Raw genomic sequence first — 20,068 nt, forward strand, 5'->3', positions numbered from 1 at the left:
CACTTGCGCAGGGCATACTGGGGTTTGCAGAGGCCACGCGCCCCTGCTCCCCCACCCCCTGCCGGCCCCGTCATGGAACTAGCCATTGTGTAGGCGCCCGATCCGGCTGCCCAGGGCTCCCTCCCCGCTTGTCTGCGCGGAGGGCAGGCTTGGCCTGCTCTCCCCACAGTTATTACAAAAGCAGGTCTCACAGATTGTGAGACCCGTCTCTCAGTGTTTTCCAAAACTGACCAGAAGGGTCAGGGACATGTTATTAGTTTGAACAGATCTGATAACCCTGTTTTGTGCCCCATGGGACCTTGGAGCAGTGTGTGGCCCTGAGTGGGCCTGCCAGGGGGCTGATGGCATTCAAGCGGCTACCAGTGCTATGTTTGCTAGGTTTCTTGAGTGTAGTCACTAGTTTCATTCTTCTCCCTACAGGACCATCGCTGCCGATGGAGCGGGAAAGGGTCTTCATCCTTGGGCACTCGACTGTTTTCAGGGCCCACAAGAACGCATGTGGGGCTGAACCTTGAACAACTAGGATTTGGGGAGTGGGCATCGATCTCCTGGATTGGTTGGTGGGATATGTTATTTGCCCATTTTTTTGTCAGTTCTGCTGGAGTTCTTGGAGGATAATCCACCTTTGGACAGCTTTTTGGTTCATTTGGGGGAGAATGATCTAGTCAGCAGTCAGGGACATCCCTTATTCACAAGGCCTGGGCTGACATTAGTGTCGTACAATGCTGGCTTCTAAATTTGATTGTGATTTGGTCTGACCTGCTTATACGCAGGGTATGGAGGGGGGCTAGCAAACAGGGTAGGATTGGCAGGGCTAGGAAAAAGATCAAAGCAGACCTGACCCATTTTGAGCATGCCTTAGTTGGTGGGGGGCTGGAGCACCCTGATATTGTTTCCCCCCGCTCCTGAATTATACAGAGGTAATGGGTTCCATCTTTTGCCTCAGGCCATCCAGATTTTTTTGGAGGACCTACAGAAGGGATTAGCTGCTGTGTTGTGTGGTTGGTGGGCAGTGCAGGGTGTTAAGCTAGGCTAACCCCCTCTGTGGCAGGTCCAGTGCCATGAAGGGCAGACCACACGAGCGGGTGGATTTTTTTAGCAGTTGAAATTAGATACATTTGTGAATCTTGACACGTAGATTATGCATTCTGTGTTTCAAATTTTTAGCCTCACAAATGTCATATTTGAAAGCAATAGACCTTTAAGTCTGATAATGAGAGAACCTTTTTTCTGCAACTCATCCTAACAGTCCTCTCCCAATATTTTGGAAAGTAGAATTCTTGGATAATTATTGTATTAATTCTCAGTGATTATAAAGGATTATAAAAATTCTTGGTGATTATGAAAAACCTTTGGCGAATTATGAAAATGAACAGGTTTCAAAAATAATACCATTATTTCTATATCCTGGCGAAGAGCCTGATACACAGAAGCCATTGTCAGAACCTTCCACGGGATGATGACCGTAATAGCAAGTCAACGTTTTAGCTGAAAGAGAAAGAGAAAACATCAATAGAGCATACAGACTGAGAGTTTGAGCAGCACTGGCTTAAGAAGAGCCACAGTGTTTTCTAGGCTAAGATCACCCATCACCATCCCTTTCCATATATTGGCAGCAAAGAAGCCTTCTTGAAGGGGAAACCAAAGGCTTTCCTAATCCACAGATTGATTGATTGATTGATTGATTGAATGTCCATATTGCCTGATATAAAAAATTTTAGGTGGTGTACAAATTAAAACATAATATAAAATGTAAAACATTTACAATTCACAAAACGGATAAAAAGGATTTGACGCCTGTGTACATTCAGGACTGCCTCTCCTGTCCAATTTCGACATGCCCTGTGAGGTTGTCTCAGGTAGACCTTCTCAGAGTTCCGGGGCCGGGGGAGGTATGAGGGGCCCATACTTGTGGGAGGGCCTTCTCTGTGGCAGCCCCCTCCTTATAGAACACTCTGCCTCCTGAGATTTGTAATGCCCCCTCTCTTCTGTCCTTTAAGAAGCTCCAGAAAACCAGGCTTTGCCAGGCTTTTAGTTTTTATTGTGTGAGTGTGTGGGGGGTAGGTCATTTTCTTTTTCCCTTTTCTTTCTTCCTCCCCCCTTTCAGCCCTTCTTCTCTTGTCTTTGTTGTTTTAATTTATGTAAACCGCCTTGAGTCTAAGGAAGTCAAGCGGTCAATAAATTTGATAATTTAATCACAATAAATAAAAACACATTAAAATCTAGGCAGGTGCAGATTGTGAACTCTCCTCTGGAGGGGTTGGCTTCGTTAAGGTAAATGGAGCCAGTGCTCCGTGCCACCCAGCAGCCCCCGTGGCTGGGAATCACCTCGGCCACTAACCTGGCCGCTGGCGGGGGCTCGCCTCCGTGGGAGCCAGGTGAGTGGCGGAGGCGATTCCCCACCGCAGGGGCTGCTGGTTGGCACAGAGCACTGGCTCCATTTACCATAAAGAAGCCGCCCCCCACCGCCGCCCCTGGAGGCGCGTTCACGAGCCGCGCCTGAATTTAGATTTCAGTTTGAAGTCTGGGAAAACAAGTATGTCTTCAGGGTCCTCCTAATTACAGAGAAGGAGATCCCCTTATGTCAGCAGGCAGCGCATTCCAAACCCTGTGGCAGCCACAGAGAAGGCTCAGTCCTGAGTTGCCACCAAATGAATGGGCGACAACCATAGCCAGACCTCTCCAGAAGATCATAATAGGTGACAGAGTTCACGACAGAGAAGGTGCTCTCTTAAGTACCCTGGACCAAAGCCATTAAGGGCTTGATAGGTAATAACCAGCACTTTGTTTTTCGTTCAGAAACATACTGGCAGTCAGTGCAGTTCTTTCAAAAACAATATTATATGGTCCCTTCGGGTGAACCCAGAGACTAATCTGGCTGCTGCATTCTGTACCAATTGTAGTTTCTGAACTATTTACAAAGGCAGTCCCAAGTAGAGTGTATTACAGTAGTCAAGCCTAGCATATATACCATCATTTTAAGGTCATTTGGCGCCAGAAATGGATGCATCTGGCTTATCAGCCGAATCTGCTAAAAAGTGCATCTGGACATGGCCTCAGCCTGAGAAACTAAGGAGAGTTTGGGATCCAGGAGCACTCCGAAACTGCGAACCTGATCTTTAGGGGGAGTGTAACCCTATCCAGAACAGGCAGATCTAAGCCATCTCTTGGATCCCGAACCCTTACAGACAGTACCTCCATCTTGTTTGGATTCAGCTTCAACCTGTTAGCCCTCATCCACACCAATATCACCTCCAGGCAGGCACTTAGGGGGGTCATGCCATTTCCCCCCCATTTCCTACAGAGGAATAGATCTGGGTGTCATCAACAGCTTAGTAGCATCCCAGACCAAACTTCCTAATGATCTCTCCCAAAGGTTGAATGTAGATGCCAAAAAGCATTGGAGACAGTATGGAGCCTTCGGGAACCATACACTTTAGCTCTCTCTTTTCTTACTTCTGGAACCACACACTTTAGCTCTTTTCAGAGCAACAGTCTCCAAGTGACACCATCTGGAATCTGCCAGAGAGGTTGGAATGGAACCACTGTAATACAATGCCACCCAATCCCACCTCCTTCAAGCGACCCAGCAGGATACCATGGTCAATGGTATCAAATAGGGATGTGCAAAGCAATTCTCACCCGAATCTGTCCAGTTTGGGTGATTTGTAGACAAAACAAATCACCCCTGTCCTCAATTGCCCAGATTCGGGTACAAACAAATCACCCCAGACTGAGACCACAAAATTTCAGAGATCCAGACCTCCATTTTGTGGCCAAAGTGGGTTGGGTGGTAGTGCCAAATAGGTGGAAGCTATCACCCAATTTTCAAAGATTCGATTTTTGTGACTTACTGTCACAAAACAGTAAGTACGGAAGCACAGTTAGCAGATCCCTAGTGACACTTTTGTAGGGTTTAATCTGGAAAGTGCCTGGGTGACTTTGGGTCATTTGCTCTCTCTTAGCCTAGCATGAGATAAGGATTAAATAGCTTAGCCTGACATAAAGATAAAATGGCCTAGCGTGAGATAGGGTAAAATAGGATGGAGAAAAACGTAAAACATCCCAGGACCCCTGGAGGAAGGATGGGAAAGAAATTAAATATATATATTCATACTGCTTCAGGGATTTGGCAAGTTAGTGCTTTCTACTTTCGCTGCTTCTTTTCAGTCTATGAATTCTACATCACATCCTCTAAAATAAGTTGCAAAAGCTTCTGTGATAAGCCATATCCTGCCTGTGATAGGAACACAGGTAGCTGCCATATACTGAGTCAGACCATTGGTCCATCCAGCTCAGTTCTGTCTACACAGACTCGTAGTGGCTTCTCCAAGGATGCAGGAAGGAGCCTCTTTCAGCCCTATCTGGAGATGCCAGGGAGTGAACCTGGGACCTTCTGCATGCAAGCAGGCAGGTGCTCCTCCCAGAGCGACCCCATCCCTTAAGGGGAATTTCTTACAGTGCTCACATGTATTCTCCCATTCAAATGCAACCAGGGAAGTCCCTGCTAAGCAAAGGGGACAATTCACGCTTGCTACCACAAGACCCGCTCTCCTCTGGGACACTGCTAGTGAGTGGGGGAGGTCTCTTTCCAAATCTAGAGGGGTTAAGAACTTTGTAACTAAGTGGACCAGTTTTACTGAGAATGATGTTCTTCCCTCTTCTTCCCTGTATCAAGCTTCCTCTGCCACCAACACAATCTTCTTGCTTAGGTTTGTGTCCTGACAATCTCTTAGTAGTATGGTTGAGGGCTGCATAGGGAGAAGGTATAATACACTGGACACTGAATTAACTTTAGAATAATACAAAGTCAAGTTTAATAATGGACAAGCAGTTTAAAGGCTTCTCTGTCTGCTAAAGCTTTACGTGCATAATGGTTTCTATAACAACAAAATCAAGGCTTGACTACAATGTATATAAGCTATCATGTCAGGTTCTATGACAACACAAACTTCGCCCACTGGCAGAAGCTCTGCACATTGTGCATGGACAGAGATATACAGTGTGACTGAGGTAGTCATAGCTGGATTATCTATCTATTATCTATTATCTATCTATTATCTATCTCCTATGAACACCGATCCTGTCCTACCCTGTCCCTTTCTGGAACCCCACCAGTCTATCTCCCCTCAACAGAGCCTATCTCCCTAGAGAAACTCTTTCTAGCCCTGTCCGTCCCTATCTGACTCACTGAGCTCCCAGTTAGACAGTTTAACTGCCACTCTCTGCTCCATTCTAAAGCCCCTCCCAGGGCTGTTACCCCGAACACTGCTGCCAAACTTCCCTTAGTTGAGTTTTGAAAAATGCCGAATTACTGGCAATGGCCTCTCCACACATCACAGAGAAACTTCAGTGCACAACAGAAGCCTTGGTTAAAAAAAAATAAAATAAATGCCTTTGATTCTTTAAAGCCCAACATAATTGGGGCTAAGCCAGAATGCTCAGCCAGGATCCTGGGGAGAACAGAGTCCTGTCTGTTCTGGTCCATGATAGCCAGAAGCGACTTCAAGGTAAATGCAGATAATATGTGGACTGGAACACTCCATTCTGGAGGAGATTTGAACTAAAAGCCATATGTGTAAAGCCTCTTGGAGCAAGAACAACCATATAACTTCATAAAGTCACAAAACATACTATGAAAACACTTAACCAATTTAAAGTAGAAACTTTAAACTGCCAAAACTTCCAGCTTCAGAAATCTCCAGGTAGGGCTGGGAAAGACCCCCAGTTAGAAACCTATGAGAGCTGCTGCTAATCAGTGTTGACAGTATGGAACTAGATGGACCAATGGCTGAACTTACTGAAAGGCAGCTTCCTACGTCTGTATATTCCTGCCGCTTTGTGTACCAAAGATCTGTTCTGATGAGTATGTGAACCAGTAGATAATTTGTGACTTGCCTTAAAGTAAGCATATGACAAACAAGACCTCTCCTGTAAAATCTAGATTTATCCATCTGGATTGGAACTTTTGAGAGAGTTTGCAATGTTCCCTATCCTCTCTAATAAAACGCTTGGTGTTCGTCCGTCCCGACAGTTCGGGAAGAGACTTAGCACAGAGAGGAGCTCTGTTTGCGAGCTCCTCTCTGGACCTTTTGAAAACATGCTTGCACTTCGCCCAGCTCTTGCGGGCTGACTCGGGTGAGTAGGGCTCGGGCAGCTGGGAGGGCAGTTCCGGTGGCCGCGGAGGCCCTTATTCCTTTGGGGGGGGGTGCGGGGAAGGGTAAGTCGGGCAGCTGGGAGGGCGGGAGGGCGGTTATCGGCCCCTTCCCTTCCTAGCGCCCGTTATTCAACGGGCTAAAATTTACTTGTGGTTACATAAAAGACAGTGTACTTGTTTCTGTCAGAATGTACTTTGCACAAGGCAAGCTGTTTAAAGTAAAAGAACACAAGCATCTGTACAGAAGCGCATGGCATGGGAATGAGAATGCTGAAGATCAGAGATCTCAGTGCTGGTATCATCAGTGTTGAAACCCAAGTCTATTTCTCCTTGTCATCAACATCAGGAGATGGTGTTAGCCCCTTAAATGTATGCCTATAGGCAGGAATGGGCAGGATGAGAGATAATAAACTGAAGGTGAATCCGAGCAAGATGGAGGTGCTCATTGTTGAGGGTCATGATCTGCAAGGCAGCATAGAACTTCCTGTTCTGGGTGAGGTTACACTCCCCTAGAAAGAACAGGTTTGTATTTTGGGAGTTCTTGGACCAGGGTTCCACCCTCGTGCCTTCGACTGTGGCTGTGGCCAGGAGAGCTTTTTACTAGCTGTGATTAATTTGATAACTCCACCCTTATTTTATTTTCCTTGGATACAAAGGCCTTAAAGACCCATCTTTTCAGCCTGACTTTTAATGATTTTATTTTTAATCTATTTTAAATGTGTGTTTTAAACTAAATTGTTTTATTATGTGTTTCTGATTTTAATGTAAACTGCCTTGAGCCACTTTAGAAACAGTGGTATAAAAATTGATTGATTGATTGATGGTTCAGTTAAAGATTACACTGATTTGATTTGTTTGCAGACAAATTCAGAGCACTGTTTTTCACCTCCTTTCATACAGAATCTGCACAATAATGTTAATAATTGGGCTGTGCATGTCAGGGAAATTGGAATTCTATTCTGGGATTCCCACTGCCACCATCAAGAGGCAGGCACCCGCAGGGCAACTGCCCCAGGTAGGGTGGCGGTGGTGGGGTTGGGGATCCTTTCAAAGCCATCCCAGCACTGGCGCAGGGAAAGCTGAGTGACGCCAGTGAATCTCGAGAGCATCCAGGGAGCAGAAGGTGAGTGATGATGAGAGTCAAGGAACACACCTGGAGCAGCTGGCAAGCGTAGGGAAGTCTGCGGGATGTACTTCCTCCCAGAGTTTCTCCCATAAGAGGAGAGAAGCCTTCCTCTGGGAGGAGCTACATCCCCCAGACATCCCTGCATTTCCCAGCTGCCCCACTTGCACTCAGTTATAGCTCCACCCCTGGTTGTCATGCAGGTGGTTGGTTCACTGCTGGGTTCAGGGCACCCCAATACCAGCTCATTCCCATTTGTTACCTCACAGGGATCTCCTCTTGCTGGCTCCCCAATATCTCCAGGAAGTCCAAGTTGGGTTTCAAAAGCCTCTTCCAACCCTGACCGCCACCTCCTCCTTCTAGTTTTCCCCTTTATATGGAACAGTGGGAGTCCATCCTCCGCCCCAGCACCCAATTCCCTTGGATTGTTTAGCAATATTTACTGTCTTTTTGGATGCTTGTTTATCATGTCATCTTAATTTAATTCAGCAGCCCGGCACTCATTCAAGTTATAAGCAGTTGGGCTAAAGCTACCAAAGGCTTCATCCAGGAAGTTAGGCCTTGAGGTTAATAAGAGGCAGGGCTCTCTTACCATTAGCAGGCTCCAAATATTTTACAGCAGGATTACATGCATCTGTATTGCAGCAGCTGTAGTCGAAATCTGAAGTAGTTATTACTTTTGTGTTACATTCCTCAAAAGAATGTCTTATACCTGGGACTAGGGTTCTCTGGTCTGTAGAAGGTAAATAAAACAGTATCACCAAGAAGTCCTTTTAACTGGAAGATGCATAGTGTGAAAGTGTTGACCAGTGCTTATTTTATGTAGGGGGAAAGACAAAAGTTGAATCAGGAGCAAATGATGCTTCAAATCAAATTTTAAATGTTCACCAAAAAAAGTGTGACTAGGTATTAATTTGTGCCAGGTCTCTGCACTGAACAATGTTGTGTGTGTTTTTTTAAATATGTCAATAAAAAGTATGGCCTGGGATAAAAAAGCCTTCTATTTTAGAAAAGAGTTAATGTTGACTTATAAACTGGACTCACCCAACTACGGGAAATAGTTACTTAAGACCTCCGCTTTATCTTCTGCATCACGTAAACAATAAACAATAAGCAATAAAATAAACATGAACAATACATACAAACATTAATAAAAAATACTTTGACAGGTTACTTTACAATATTCACTGAAGCTCCAAACAGTTTACCATATTCACTGAAGCTCCAAAATACTTGGAATATGTTGGGTGTTTAGGGCTATGGACTTAAGAGATGTGTTATTCAGGCAACATGGATATGGTATGCTATCCTTTGATGTGGTTAGTTTCAGCTTCAGCATCACCTTGAAATTGGATTGTTGCCACAGAGTCAGCAGCAGAGCAGCAGACCCAGATTTGTTTGTTCACTAGTACAGACACAGGGACTGACATACTGTGCGACGGTGCATACATGTCACAATGTAGCGTTCACACAGTTGTGCAAGACTGAAGTTGTACTAAATGCAAGAATTGCATAATTGCCCCATATCCCAATAAAGAGTAGGAAAAACTATGACCACATTTGACTAACTTAACTAACAGAGATCTGTGACAACAGGGCAAGAAATTGTAACACAGAACTAGAGTGTGGGCAGCTACTTCTCCAAAGGAGAGGGTGGCCTCCTTTCTCACTGAGAGAATAGAGGTGAGTTGGTGGGACCCTGGATCCTTGTGTGAATGGAGCTGTTAAGCAGGCAGAGTCGACTTATAAAGTTGCTTCCGATTGGGCACACGAGATCACATGCCCACCAGGCAACAGGATGTGCATGTCCAAGATCACTTGCACAATTGACAGCCTGTGGAAATAATGGCTGTCAATTGCACAACTACATTGTTGCAATTTTTTGTTTAGCACAACAGTACTCTTGCACAACTGTATGAACTGCAGGTTGCTTACCTGTAACTGGAGTTCTTCTGGTGGTCATCTGTCCAGTCACACAGATGGGCTTCTAACCAGTGCCACAAGCATCCGGAACCTCACAAGCTAATCTTTCTTTCTTTCATTTCTGCCTTATGATAGGTATCTAGGCTCCATCCCTGTACACCTTGGTCACATGACCCTCACCATCCTCCTCAGTTCCAGAGTCCGCCAAATCCAGCTCTGCAGTGGGGCAGGCTGGGTGGGTGTGTGACTGGACAGATGACCACCAGAAAAACTCCACTTACAGGTAAGCAATCTGCAGTTCTTCTAAGTGGTCTCTGTCCATCACACAGATGGGCACATAGCAAGCTCTAGAATTATGGAGGAGGGGCAGAGCCCATGACATATGACATTCTACAAGTCAGCTGTATATAACCCAGCAAAAAAATGAGGTCAATAGTAGAACAAATATAGCTTTCTTGAACTTAACAGCAAATGAAACAGTCGAGAGACCTGCATGAAATATCATCAACATACAAGAATGGAGCAGTCAATCGAACACAGCCCGTAAAACTGATTTCCCAAAAGAAGCATCATTACGAGCTCTGACATCCAAGGCATAATGCTTTATGAAGGATGAAGGTGACGCCCATGTAGCTGCCTGGCAGATTAATGCCAACAGGAGACCTTTGTCAAATGCTGTGGATGTAGCTACTGCTCTGGTGGAATGGGCGTGCAGCAAACTAGGAGTCCGTCCAGCTACCTGGTATGCCAACTTGATGGCCTGCACAATCCATGAGGAGATGGACTGTGAGGAAGCTCTATGGCCCTTATGGAGCCCACCATAAGTTACGAACAAGGATGGGGAGGTTCTGAAAGCCTTAGTTCTACCAATCTAAAAGGCTAGAGCTCTCCTGACATCTAGTGTGTGCCACTTACGTTCTAAGTGAGTGGTGGGGTTGGGAAAGAACACAGGCAATGAAACAGGCTGGGACCTGTGAAAGGATGATACTACTTTAGGGAGAAATGAAACATCAACCCTAAACACCACCTTCTCCTTTTGGAACAACAAAAATGGGGGGTCACACTGCAGGGCCCTTAGTTCCCCCACCCTCCTGGCTGATGTGATTGCGACACGGAAAATAGTCTTTAAAGCCAGCAACCTCAAGTCACAGGTTGCTAACTTTTTGAATGATTTACCCATCAGTGCTGTGAGCACACACTGTAAATCCCAGGAAGGGGCTATAGAGGGCATATCTGGGTGCAATTGAACGAGACCCTTTAAGAACTGTTTAACCTCTTTCAAGATAAACAAGGAAGGTTTGTGGGCAACATCCTCCCGCAATCCCGAGATGGCAGCCAAATGAACTCTGACAGAGGACATAGAAAGTCCTGACTTTTAAAATTCTAATAGATAAGCAAGAATAACTGCAAGTGTCGTGTGGGTCGGGTCATGAAAACCTTTCAAGGCTGTGAACTCTGAAAAACGTCTCCATTTTGCTGCATACGATCTCCTTGTAGTTGGCTTTCTGCTAGCTGCCAAAACCCCTTTCAATTCTGATAACCAGGCCGATTCTCCATGCTGTCAGACGTAATGTTTGAATGTCTGGATGAAGAACCTGGCCGTCCTGCATTGACAAGAGCAAAGGTTGGCGAGGCAGTCGGACAAATGACCCCCCGAGAGGTGTAGGAGGCACGGGAACCACGGACGACGTGGCCACCAAGGAGCTATCAGTATGCAGTCTGCCAAATCCTGGCCCAACTTCTGGAGAACTCGAGGCAGAAGGGGAATTGGAGGGAACAGATACAGAAATGTTCCCGACCAGGTGGTCATGAATGCGTCACCTCTTGAACCTTTCCCGACCCCTGCCCTGGAATGTTAGAGAACGCACTGGCGATTGGCTTCGCTTGCAAACAAGTCTATTACTGGGGACCTCCAGAGTTTGAAGATGGTATGCAACACGTCCAGATCCAATTTCCATTCGTGAGATGTGTGTCTTGAACGGCTCAATGAGTCTGCCAAGGAATTGTCTAGTCCCTTGACGTTCACAGAGGACAAGACCATTTGGTGATCTATGGCCCAATGCCAGAGTTTGAGCATTAGAGACAGAAGAGCACAAGACCCTGTCCCTTCTTGTCTGTTGATATAGGCCTTGGTTGTTGTATTGTCTTTTATGATTTGAACATGATGGCCTCATATCTCTGGCAGAAAACCCTTTAGAGCCTTGTATACTGCCAAGAGTTCTAAGTAATTTATATGATGGATGGATTCCTCTTCAGTCCAGTGGCCATTTATGCGAAGATCTCGCAGATGTGCTCCCCAACCATCCTCTGAAGCATCTGTCATCACTTGTGCCTGAGGAGATGACCTGTGGAAAGGAATTCATTTATTCAAATTCTGGATAGTCATCCACCATTTCAAAGAATGGCAAATTTGAATCAGGACCTGTAACAATTTGGAATTGTGGTCCTTCGTTGGTCTGAAGGCATCGAGGAACCATCACTACAGAGGTCTCATATGGAGCCTGGCTGTTTGCAGAGTGGCCGTCGTGGAAGCCATGAAACCTAACATTCTTTGTAGGGTCCTCGCCACATGCAGAGCCTGACTGTAAACATAACGTGCCAACTGCTGAATATTCTGAACCCGGTCTTCTGGCAGACATGCTGTCGCCAACACAGAGTCTAACATGACACCCAGGAACCTGAGGCAACGTGTGGGGTGTAGTTGCGACTTCTTGTAATTGACCGATAGTCCCAGCTCTGTCAGTAGTTCTATAGTCATGTGGAGGTCAATGCAGAGACGGTTCAGAGAGCTTGCTGCCAGTAACCAATTGTCTAGGTACGGAAAAATTTGAACCCCTCTTTCTTGCAGATAACCCACAATGACCACCATACATTTCGTATAAACCCTCGGTGCTGAAGAGAGTTCAAAAGGCATGGCCCTGACTTGGTAACTTTCCTGGCCTACCTGAAATCGGAGATATTTTCGGTGTTGTGGGCAGATGGAAATGTGGTAGTAGGCGTCCTACAGGTCGATGGACACAAACCACATTCCTTCTGACAGGAGAGTCATAATATCTGAAATCGTAAGCATTCTGAAATGTTGGTACTGTACATAAGTGTTCAGAAGGCGGAGATCTAAAATAGGCCTTAGGCCCCCGTCTCTCTTTGGTATGGAAACATACCGGGAGAAGTGACCATCCTGCCGATGGGGTGCTACACACTCTATTGCTCCCTTGCGAAGGAGGGTACGTATCTCTTTTTCGAGTATGGGATTCATAGGAGTAGATGTCTTGCCTGAGTCTGGAGGACGCTGCAAGAACTCTATTGCGTAACCCAATCTGATAATGGTGAGGACCCAAGGGTCCGAAGTTACACTTTCCCATCGGCTCAGGAATGGTTTCAGTCTGGATCCAAGACAGGGGTAGTCATGCCCTCTTCTGGAAGGCCATGGGCTTGGACTTCTGGTGGACCGGCTTGGTGTTTTGGTACTGTCGCTTCCTGTACTGTTGGTTGAATTGAGGGTAACGGTGCTGACAAAAGGACTGGTTATATGTATTGGGTGCAGACAGACGGTGTTGGTACGGACGCTGCATATGAAAGGACCTATTGTACCTAGGTGCTGACGAAGCCAAGGTGAAGCTCATGGACTTTGCTGTCTTACACAGCTTCTGAACCCGCTCCATCATCTCATCCGTCTGAGTTCCAAACAATGCCAAACCGTCGAATGGAAGGTCCTTAATTCTGGTCTGTGCTTCAGTATGTAAGCCAGATGATCGGAGCCAGGCATGACACCGCAAGGAAATCGATGTAGTCAGACCTGGCCGCTGAATCGGTCAAATGTTTAGAAGTATGAAGGAGTTGCTTGTTCAGCTTGTAAACCTCCTTCTGTAGGAAGAGGATTGTCTCCCATTGTAGTGGTTGGAGGGACTCCATATGCTCCGACAGTTTTCCCCACAATAAATGGTTGAATCTAGACATGCAGGCTTGGCAGTTCGTGATCTTCATCTGCATCACAGCAATGGAGTATACCCACTTGCCCATAGCATCCAGCCTGCGTCCTTCTCTATCCACTGGAGTAGAGAGGAGTTTATTTTTAGATTTAGTCTGTGCTGCCTCTACTATAATAGAGTTCAATGTAGGAGGTTTAAACAAGAAAGTAGAGTCCTCTGCTCGAATTTTATACAAATTCTCTACTTTTTAAGAAACTGCCTGGACAGAAGACAGTTTTTCTCAATAGCTTTGGGCGATGTCTAAGAGAGCTTGATTCATGGAAATCGCCACACCCTGGGATAAGCCCGGCTCCAAAACATCAAACAATGGATTAGCTGATGGTTGAGGCACTTCCTGAGATTGGATACCGAGGGCATCAGCCATCTTAGACATATAAGAAGGGAACGCCTTGTAGTCCCCAGATGGAGATGAAGGGTCAGTCGTTCCCTGTTGACGAGCACATTTTAAGTCAGGAGCATCCTCACTTGAGGAGGAAGTGGTAGAATCTGATTCAGAGTCACTTGAGGAGTCTGAGGATTCCAGAATCTTATTGGGTAGGACCGGGCAAACCAGATCCAAGGGCGATTGTTTAACATTTGCTACTGGTTGTGTTGAAAGTAAAGGAAGTTCAACTCCTTTGTCTGTGATTGGTACTATACTTGACGCGTTATTACGCTGAGTAGGAACAGCCGGAGTCGCCTGAGAATAGGCAGCGGGCATGGCTTGATGGTTCGGATGTAAGTGAACCCGTGAGGTTACTGCATTTGCGCCATCATGGGAAGGGTAACAATATTTCTTGTAAGGAGGGGAGCCCTCTCTAAGTTGGTCAATCTCTCTCTCTTCTTGCTGATAGGGAGAACAGGAGGCTGAGCAATAATTCCTTCTGGGTGTCCTGGAGCACTCCCAATAGGCTCTCTTGCGATAGTCATGGATTCTATAGGAGGAGTGATAATGTCACCTATAATTGGATCACTCTAATATGTTAAATCGTAGTCGTATGTTGGGTAGTATTTAATAGAGTGATGTGGGGGGAAAGTGCTTGTTCTGGGCACATAACCGTCTGGACTGCTATCTACTATCTAACCTGACTCCAACCCCGACAGATCAGATTCAAAGGTGCGTACACCACTGACAGGCTCTCTCCTATTATGGCAGGAAACTCTCACTTTAGACAGACAGGGCTCATTGGCTCAGCAATCTGTATTTCAGCAGTTACTCTGCCTGACAAGTGTGGAGAGACCCCTAGTGTTCTAGTGAGCAGCTGCTGCTCCGACTCCTGTCGGTCCCAACTGGTTTTGCCGTGTTTCTTTGCTGTGTTTGGCCAGCCCTGTGGATGGCTTTGAATGTGTCGGGGCAGCCACATTCTGCACATGCGCGGCTGCTGGAGCCGCTGGTACACGGCTCTTTACGCTTGGCTTCAATTTTGTTTTCACTACTGAGCTAGCCTTATCTTTCTTTTTCTTGTGCTTTTTTTGAGTCACCGCAGCGACTGAGGAGCCTGTCGGAGTTGAAGACGTACTTGGAGCAGCACCAGGTGTCGGCATCACTTCAGGGGCTTTCTTTAGCACTGTTATGGACACCGGTAAATTGGAGGCAGAGGAAGTCCCTGAGGGAGTCTCAGGCCCTCCCGGTGACAGCGCTACCACCTCAGATGATACAGCCCACTCTGGTTGGTCATTCGTAGACCCGCTGCCAGATAGCTCCATAACCTCAGCCAATAAGGCTCTTTCCCACAAATGTAGGTGTAGTCAAGATGCCCTGTTTCTTCTTGCCTGCCTTGAGAATTTCTGGCAGTGCGTGCAGAAAACAGTAATGTGAGTCTCACCTAGACAGAATAAGCATAAACTATGCCCGTCTGAAGAAGGAAAGGCAGATTTGCATTTCAAACAACGTTTAAAGGCCAGAGTGCAGGCCATGCAGTGAATAAAATCACCACAGCCCTCACCTCAGGATGAGGGATGAATTCAAGAAGGGACACTAAACCCGAATAAAAGAAAAAGCGCAAAAGTTGAGAGAGCTGACTTGTGCAAAACACCCAAGTTTGTAGAAGTGAGATCAAAGGGATCAAATGGCTAAATGAGCCATTTTGGAAGAGCGGTATACAAATCAAATTAATAATAATAATAATAATAATAATAATAATAATAATAATAATAAATAAAAAATGGTCAAAGAGATCAAATGGTCAAAAGGTAAGAGATTCAGCATATAGGTGCTCATATGCCTTTAAGCCTCAGAGAATCCTCTGAGCCAAGATGGGTGAGTTGGAGTGCTTGGTTGCTATTGAAAACATTAATATTGAGGGCATAAGGGAAACATGGTGGAATAGTGAGAACCAGTGGGAAACAGTTATTCCTGGATACAAACTCTATAGAAAAGACTGAGGGGGAGAATTGGGACTGGAGTAGAACTGTATATTAAAGAAGGGATAAAATTTCACAAGCTAAAGAACCTAGGAACATCCTCCACAGAAACTCTTCAGATATCGCCCTCTAGATCAAAATCCCTCCAGATCAAAACATTGACAGTGACTGGGAGTTGCAGAACAAAATCAAGGAGGTGTCAAAGAGAGACAATGCAGTAAGAATGGGTGGATTCATTTACCCACATATTGATTGATTAAGTGCCGTCAAGTCGGTGTTGACTCTTAGCAACCCCATAGATAGATTCTCTCCAGGATGATCTGTTTTCAACTTGGCCTTTAAGGTCTCTCAGTGGTGCATTCATTGCTGTTGTATTCGAGTCCATCCACCTTGCTGCCGGCTGTCTTCTTCTCTATTCTGCAATTTTCCCCAGCATTATAGACTTCTCAAGGGAGCTGGGTCTTTGCAAAAATGTATCCAAAATATAATAGTTTGAGCCTGGTGATTTGTGCCTCAGAAAATTCTGGATTGATTTGTTCTATGATCCATTTGTTTGTTTTCCTGGCCGTCCATGATATCCTCAAAAGTCTTCTCCAGCACCAAAGTTCAAAAGTGTCAATGCTTTTTCTATCTTGCTTATTCAAAGTCGAGCTTTCCCATCCATAGAGTGTCACGGGGAAAACCATTGTCTGAACTATGCTAATCTTTGTAGGTATAGACATGTCACAGCATCTAAATATCCTTTCCAAGGATATTACCTTCATTGCAACACTACTAGGTGCTAGTCTGCAGTGTATTTCTTGACTGCTGGATCCTTTACTGATGACTGGTCAATCCTAAAAGGCAGAAGCGACCCACCACTTGAATGTCTTCATTGTCAATTCTGAAGCTGGTTGCTGTACCCTTTGTCATTAGTTTAGTCTTCTTTACACTTAGTTGTAGTACTATTTTTTTCACTGTGCTCCTTGACTTTCATTACTAGAGCTTGCAGATCATCCTCATTCTCAGCTATCAGAGTATTCTCAGTCATCAGCGTAGCGCAGGTTATTGATGTTTCCTCCTCCAACTTTAAAACCACGCTCATCTTCTTCCAATCTAGCTTCTCTCAGTATATGTTCAGCATATAAATTGAAAAAGAATGAGAAAGTATACAGCCTTGTCTTACTCCTTTGCCGATATGGAACCAGTTTGTTTCACCATGTTCTGTCTGCACTGTGGCTTCCTGTCTTGTGTATAGGTTTCTCATGAAAACAATGAGATGTTCTGGGACACCCATCCTCCTAAAGATATTCCACAACTTGATATAGTCGATACAATAGAAGGCTTTTTTTGTAATCAATAATGCACATATTGACTTCTTTCTGGTATTCTTCGGCTTTCTCAATTATCCAGCATGCATCAGCAATGATATCTCTTGTTCCTCGGCCTTTTCTGAAACCAGCTTGAACATCTGGCATTTCCCTTTCCACATAGGGCTCCAATCTGCATTGGATGATCCTTAGCATTATATTGCTAGCATGTGAAATTAAGGATATTGTGCGATGGTTTGCGCAATTGGTTAAGTCTCTTTTCTTTGGTATGGCTATGTAGACTGACCTCTTCCAATCTGTTGGCCACTGTGTCATTCTCCAAATTTGTTGGCATAGTTTGGTTAGAGCCTTGACTGATTCTTCTTCTGTTGTCTGCCATATTTCTGTAGCTATTCCATCAATTCCTATAGCCTTCCGACTTGGTAATGACCGGAGTGCTGATCCAACTTCATCTTCCCGTACTAGATGTTCTTGCAAGTAGGGAATATTTTCTAGAGTCTCTTGGATGTTGATGACCCTAATGTACAGATTTTCAGTATACTCCTTCCATCTCTGTTTGATCTTCTCTCAATCAGTTACTATCTGTCTTTGGCATTCCTTAACATCTCTATTCAGAGGCGTAACTAGGGAAAATGGTGCCCAGGGCAAGCACCAGAGGCGTAACTATAGGGGGGGCAGGGGGGCACGTGCCCCGGGCGCCATCTTTTCTGGTCACGTGGGGGGCGCCGCCATGACAAAAAAATTGTTTTTTTTAATTGTTTTTTTAATTTGTTGTTAATACAAATGTTTCCTGCTCAGTGCAGCAGCGCTGCAGCAGTCAAGGGAGCGCGTCGGTGCCCCCTCCCCCACGAGCGGTCCCTTCTGTGCTGCCCACGCCCCCCCCCCATTGCTTTGCTGGCGCCTGGCGGCCAGTCAGTGGCCTGGCTTGGCGGCGGGCGCTGTGAGGAAAAACCTAAGTATAATGTAGTATGTTGGGGGGCGGGGGGGCGCCATTTCAGTGCTTGCCCCAGGCGCCGTTTTCCCTAGTTACGCCTCTGGCAAGCACTGAAATTGCGCCCACCTGCCCCCACCCCCCAACATCTGATAATCACTCCTCACGCCCCTATTCCACTTCTAAGACCACCTTTAAAAAAAACACATGCTTTTTCCCTACGTTATTTTCCAAAACGCACACACTAAATTTAACAGCATTGCTGAAAAGAACAGGAGTCTCGGAATTCTCCCCCGCCCGCAAAGCGGAACCCTTCTTTCGCACCTTGAGATCCGGCGGGCCGTTGTTTGAGGAGGGATGACGGTGCTCTCTTGCCTTCTGCCGTGCAGTATGAGATGATGCCTTTCAGCATCTTCCTATATCGCTGCTGTCCAATATAGATGTTTCCCATAGTCTGAGAAACATACCAGTGGGAATTTGAACTGGCAACCTCTAGCTTGCTAGTCAAGTCATTTCCCTGTAGTGCTATTATGTAGCTAATAACAACCAAGAAGGGCAACAACACATATAGAGACCTGAGACCACCAACTTCTGGCCCAAGAAACTCATGCCAGCCCCTCTTGAACTAAAGCACCTCATTATAGCAGGCACCTTGCTCAGCAGGGTCACTTAAGCAAATTTTGTCGGACCTGAATGCTGCTGGATGTTGGAGACTTTACGGTCTCTTCTCCACCCTGCCCTGTCCCAACCGGCTCAGATCATCCAAGTTTCAAAACAGGGACACTCCCAGTGGCTTGTAGCACCCCTACTGCTCTCACACCAAAGCTTCTTGCCGGAGCGTTTCCTTCTTCCCCCAAATGGCACACTGCAGGAGGCTTTTTTCAACTTTCCTTAGCACTGTAAGTATATTCATCTATTTTGCAATCGTCTGTCCCTATGGCACTGGCTTCTGGAGCAAGCATGATAACAAACTGACCCCAGCAATTATTTTGATTTGTTTTATTGTCCGCACACACGCACTCACTAGGTTTTGGCCCTCAAAGACTGTCTGCAACCCTAAACACATTTACCTGGAAGTAAGCTCACTGAACTTAGGATGGAGCTTCTGAATCGAAGGCGTCAAAGATGGCACGCCTGCGGGGCAAGATTTAAAGATGTTAAGATCTACGCTCGGCTGCAGCAATAGATCCGGTGGTATCTATTGTCGAATCCCTGCGACTGAAAAATATTCAGCAACTTTGATGACTATTTGAAGTGGGGGGAGTGTTTGTTAGTGTATTTGCACACCCGGGAGGGGGGTATCCTCTCTCCTCTACCCCGCTCCTCCCAAAAACAAACACCCCAGGGATAATGCTTTACCGAAGACAGGTCCCAGGAAAGAGGAGCTATCCCGGGCAAACTGGGCTAGCGGAGCTGAAGCGCTGGTTCGAATCCACAGAACTCGTAACTGCGGCGCCTGAAGCGTCTGCGCGCACACTACTCTCGCACTCCCTCACCTTGCCGGCAGCCGCAGTAGCCCCAGTTGACCCTGCCTCGGGCGTTCCTGTAGAAGCACCTGGGCCTGCTCCTGCCGTCAGGGTTCCTGCAGAAGTTGCGCTGCTCCCGCAGCACCTTGCCCTGCGGCGTCTTCTCCAGGAAAGCGGGCACCTACGCCCAGTGCAGGCACTCGGCAGCGAACACCGTCACGTTGACAAAGCGCCCGCCACTTCCCAAGCAGCCGCCGCTGCCGCCAGTGAGCTGCTGGTGCTGGAGCGGCAGAGATGGCGGGGAGCGCTGCGGGGAGGAGGCGAAGCCCCGAGGAACGTGGAGGAAAGGGCGACTAGGCTCGGCACTGCCCGCTTTAGAGAGCGTCCCTAAAACAACAGCTGCGTGCAGGAGGCGAGCTGGGACACGCATGCGCGACTCAGGGGTGGGGAGTGAGCCCTGAGGTCCGACGTGACGAAGAGACATTGTTGGTGACGAAGAGAGGTCCGTCGCAGAAGGCAAGCCGAAGGCAAGCAGCAAACTTTTGGCACAGTGGCCCACGCCACGGCACCCAGCTGGAGCCAAACAATGGGGGGGCACTCATGGGGGATGGTGCGCCACATGCGCTCCTTTGCAGACTGCTGCTGCCAACAAGAAAAAAAATTTTGGGGAAGGGAGGGGATCGGCGGGGGTGTCATGGCACTTTGTTTTTTGCGCCCCCTAGCAAGTGGCGCCCAGGGCACGTGCCCTGCCTGCCCCCCCATCGTTATGCCCCTGTCTCTGTTTGAGGTTGGAACCTCCCTCTGAGTTCAGCGATCTTCTTGGAAA

At 46.6% G+C, this 20,068-nt stretch overlaps 2 protein-coding genes across 20 annotated transcripts in view; one reads left to right on the plus strand and one right to left on the minus strand.

The window, feature by feature from the left end:
* The window catches only part of LOC128344935 (uncharacterized), an 83,877-nt gene extending 76,237 nt beyond the window's left edge, over nt 1-7,640 (minus strand). For 7 of the 19 annotated variants that reach the window (XR_008316130.1, XR_008316131.1, XM_053296049.1 and 4 more), the window contains exons 1-2: nt 4,118-5,175; nt 1,393-1,488 (exon numbers count right to left, since the gene is read on the minus strand). The gene's annotated coding sequence lies outside the window, so the exon portion shown is untranslated. The other 12 variants (XM_053296029.1, XM_053296045.1, XM_053296044.1 and 9 more) reach the window with 12 other exon arrangements.
* The window catches only part of LOC128344937 (uncharacterized), a 58,485-nt gene continuing 43,671 nt past the window's right edge, over nt 5,255-20,068 (plus strand). The window contains exon 1 of the mRNA XM_053296050.1: nt 5,255-5,510. Within this exon, the coding sequence (XP_053152025.1) occupies nt 5,304-5,510 (207 nt within the window). The 5' untranslated portion in view covers nt 5,255-5,303. The remainder of the gene's footprint in view (nt 5,511-20,068) is intronic.

This window comes from Hemicordylus capensis, chromosome 2 (assembly GCF_027244095.1).
Source record: "Hemicordylus capensis ecotype Gifberg chromosome 2, rHemCap1.1.pri, whole genome shotgun sequence".
Classification (NCBI taxonomy): Eukaryota; Metazoa; Chordata; class Lepidosauria; order Squamata; family Cordylidae; genus Hemicordylus; species Hemicordylus capensis.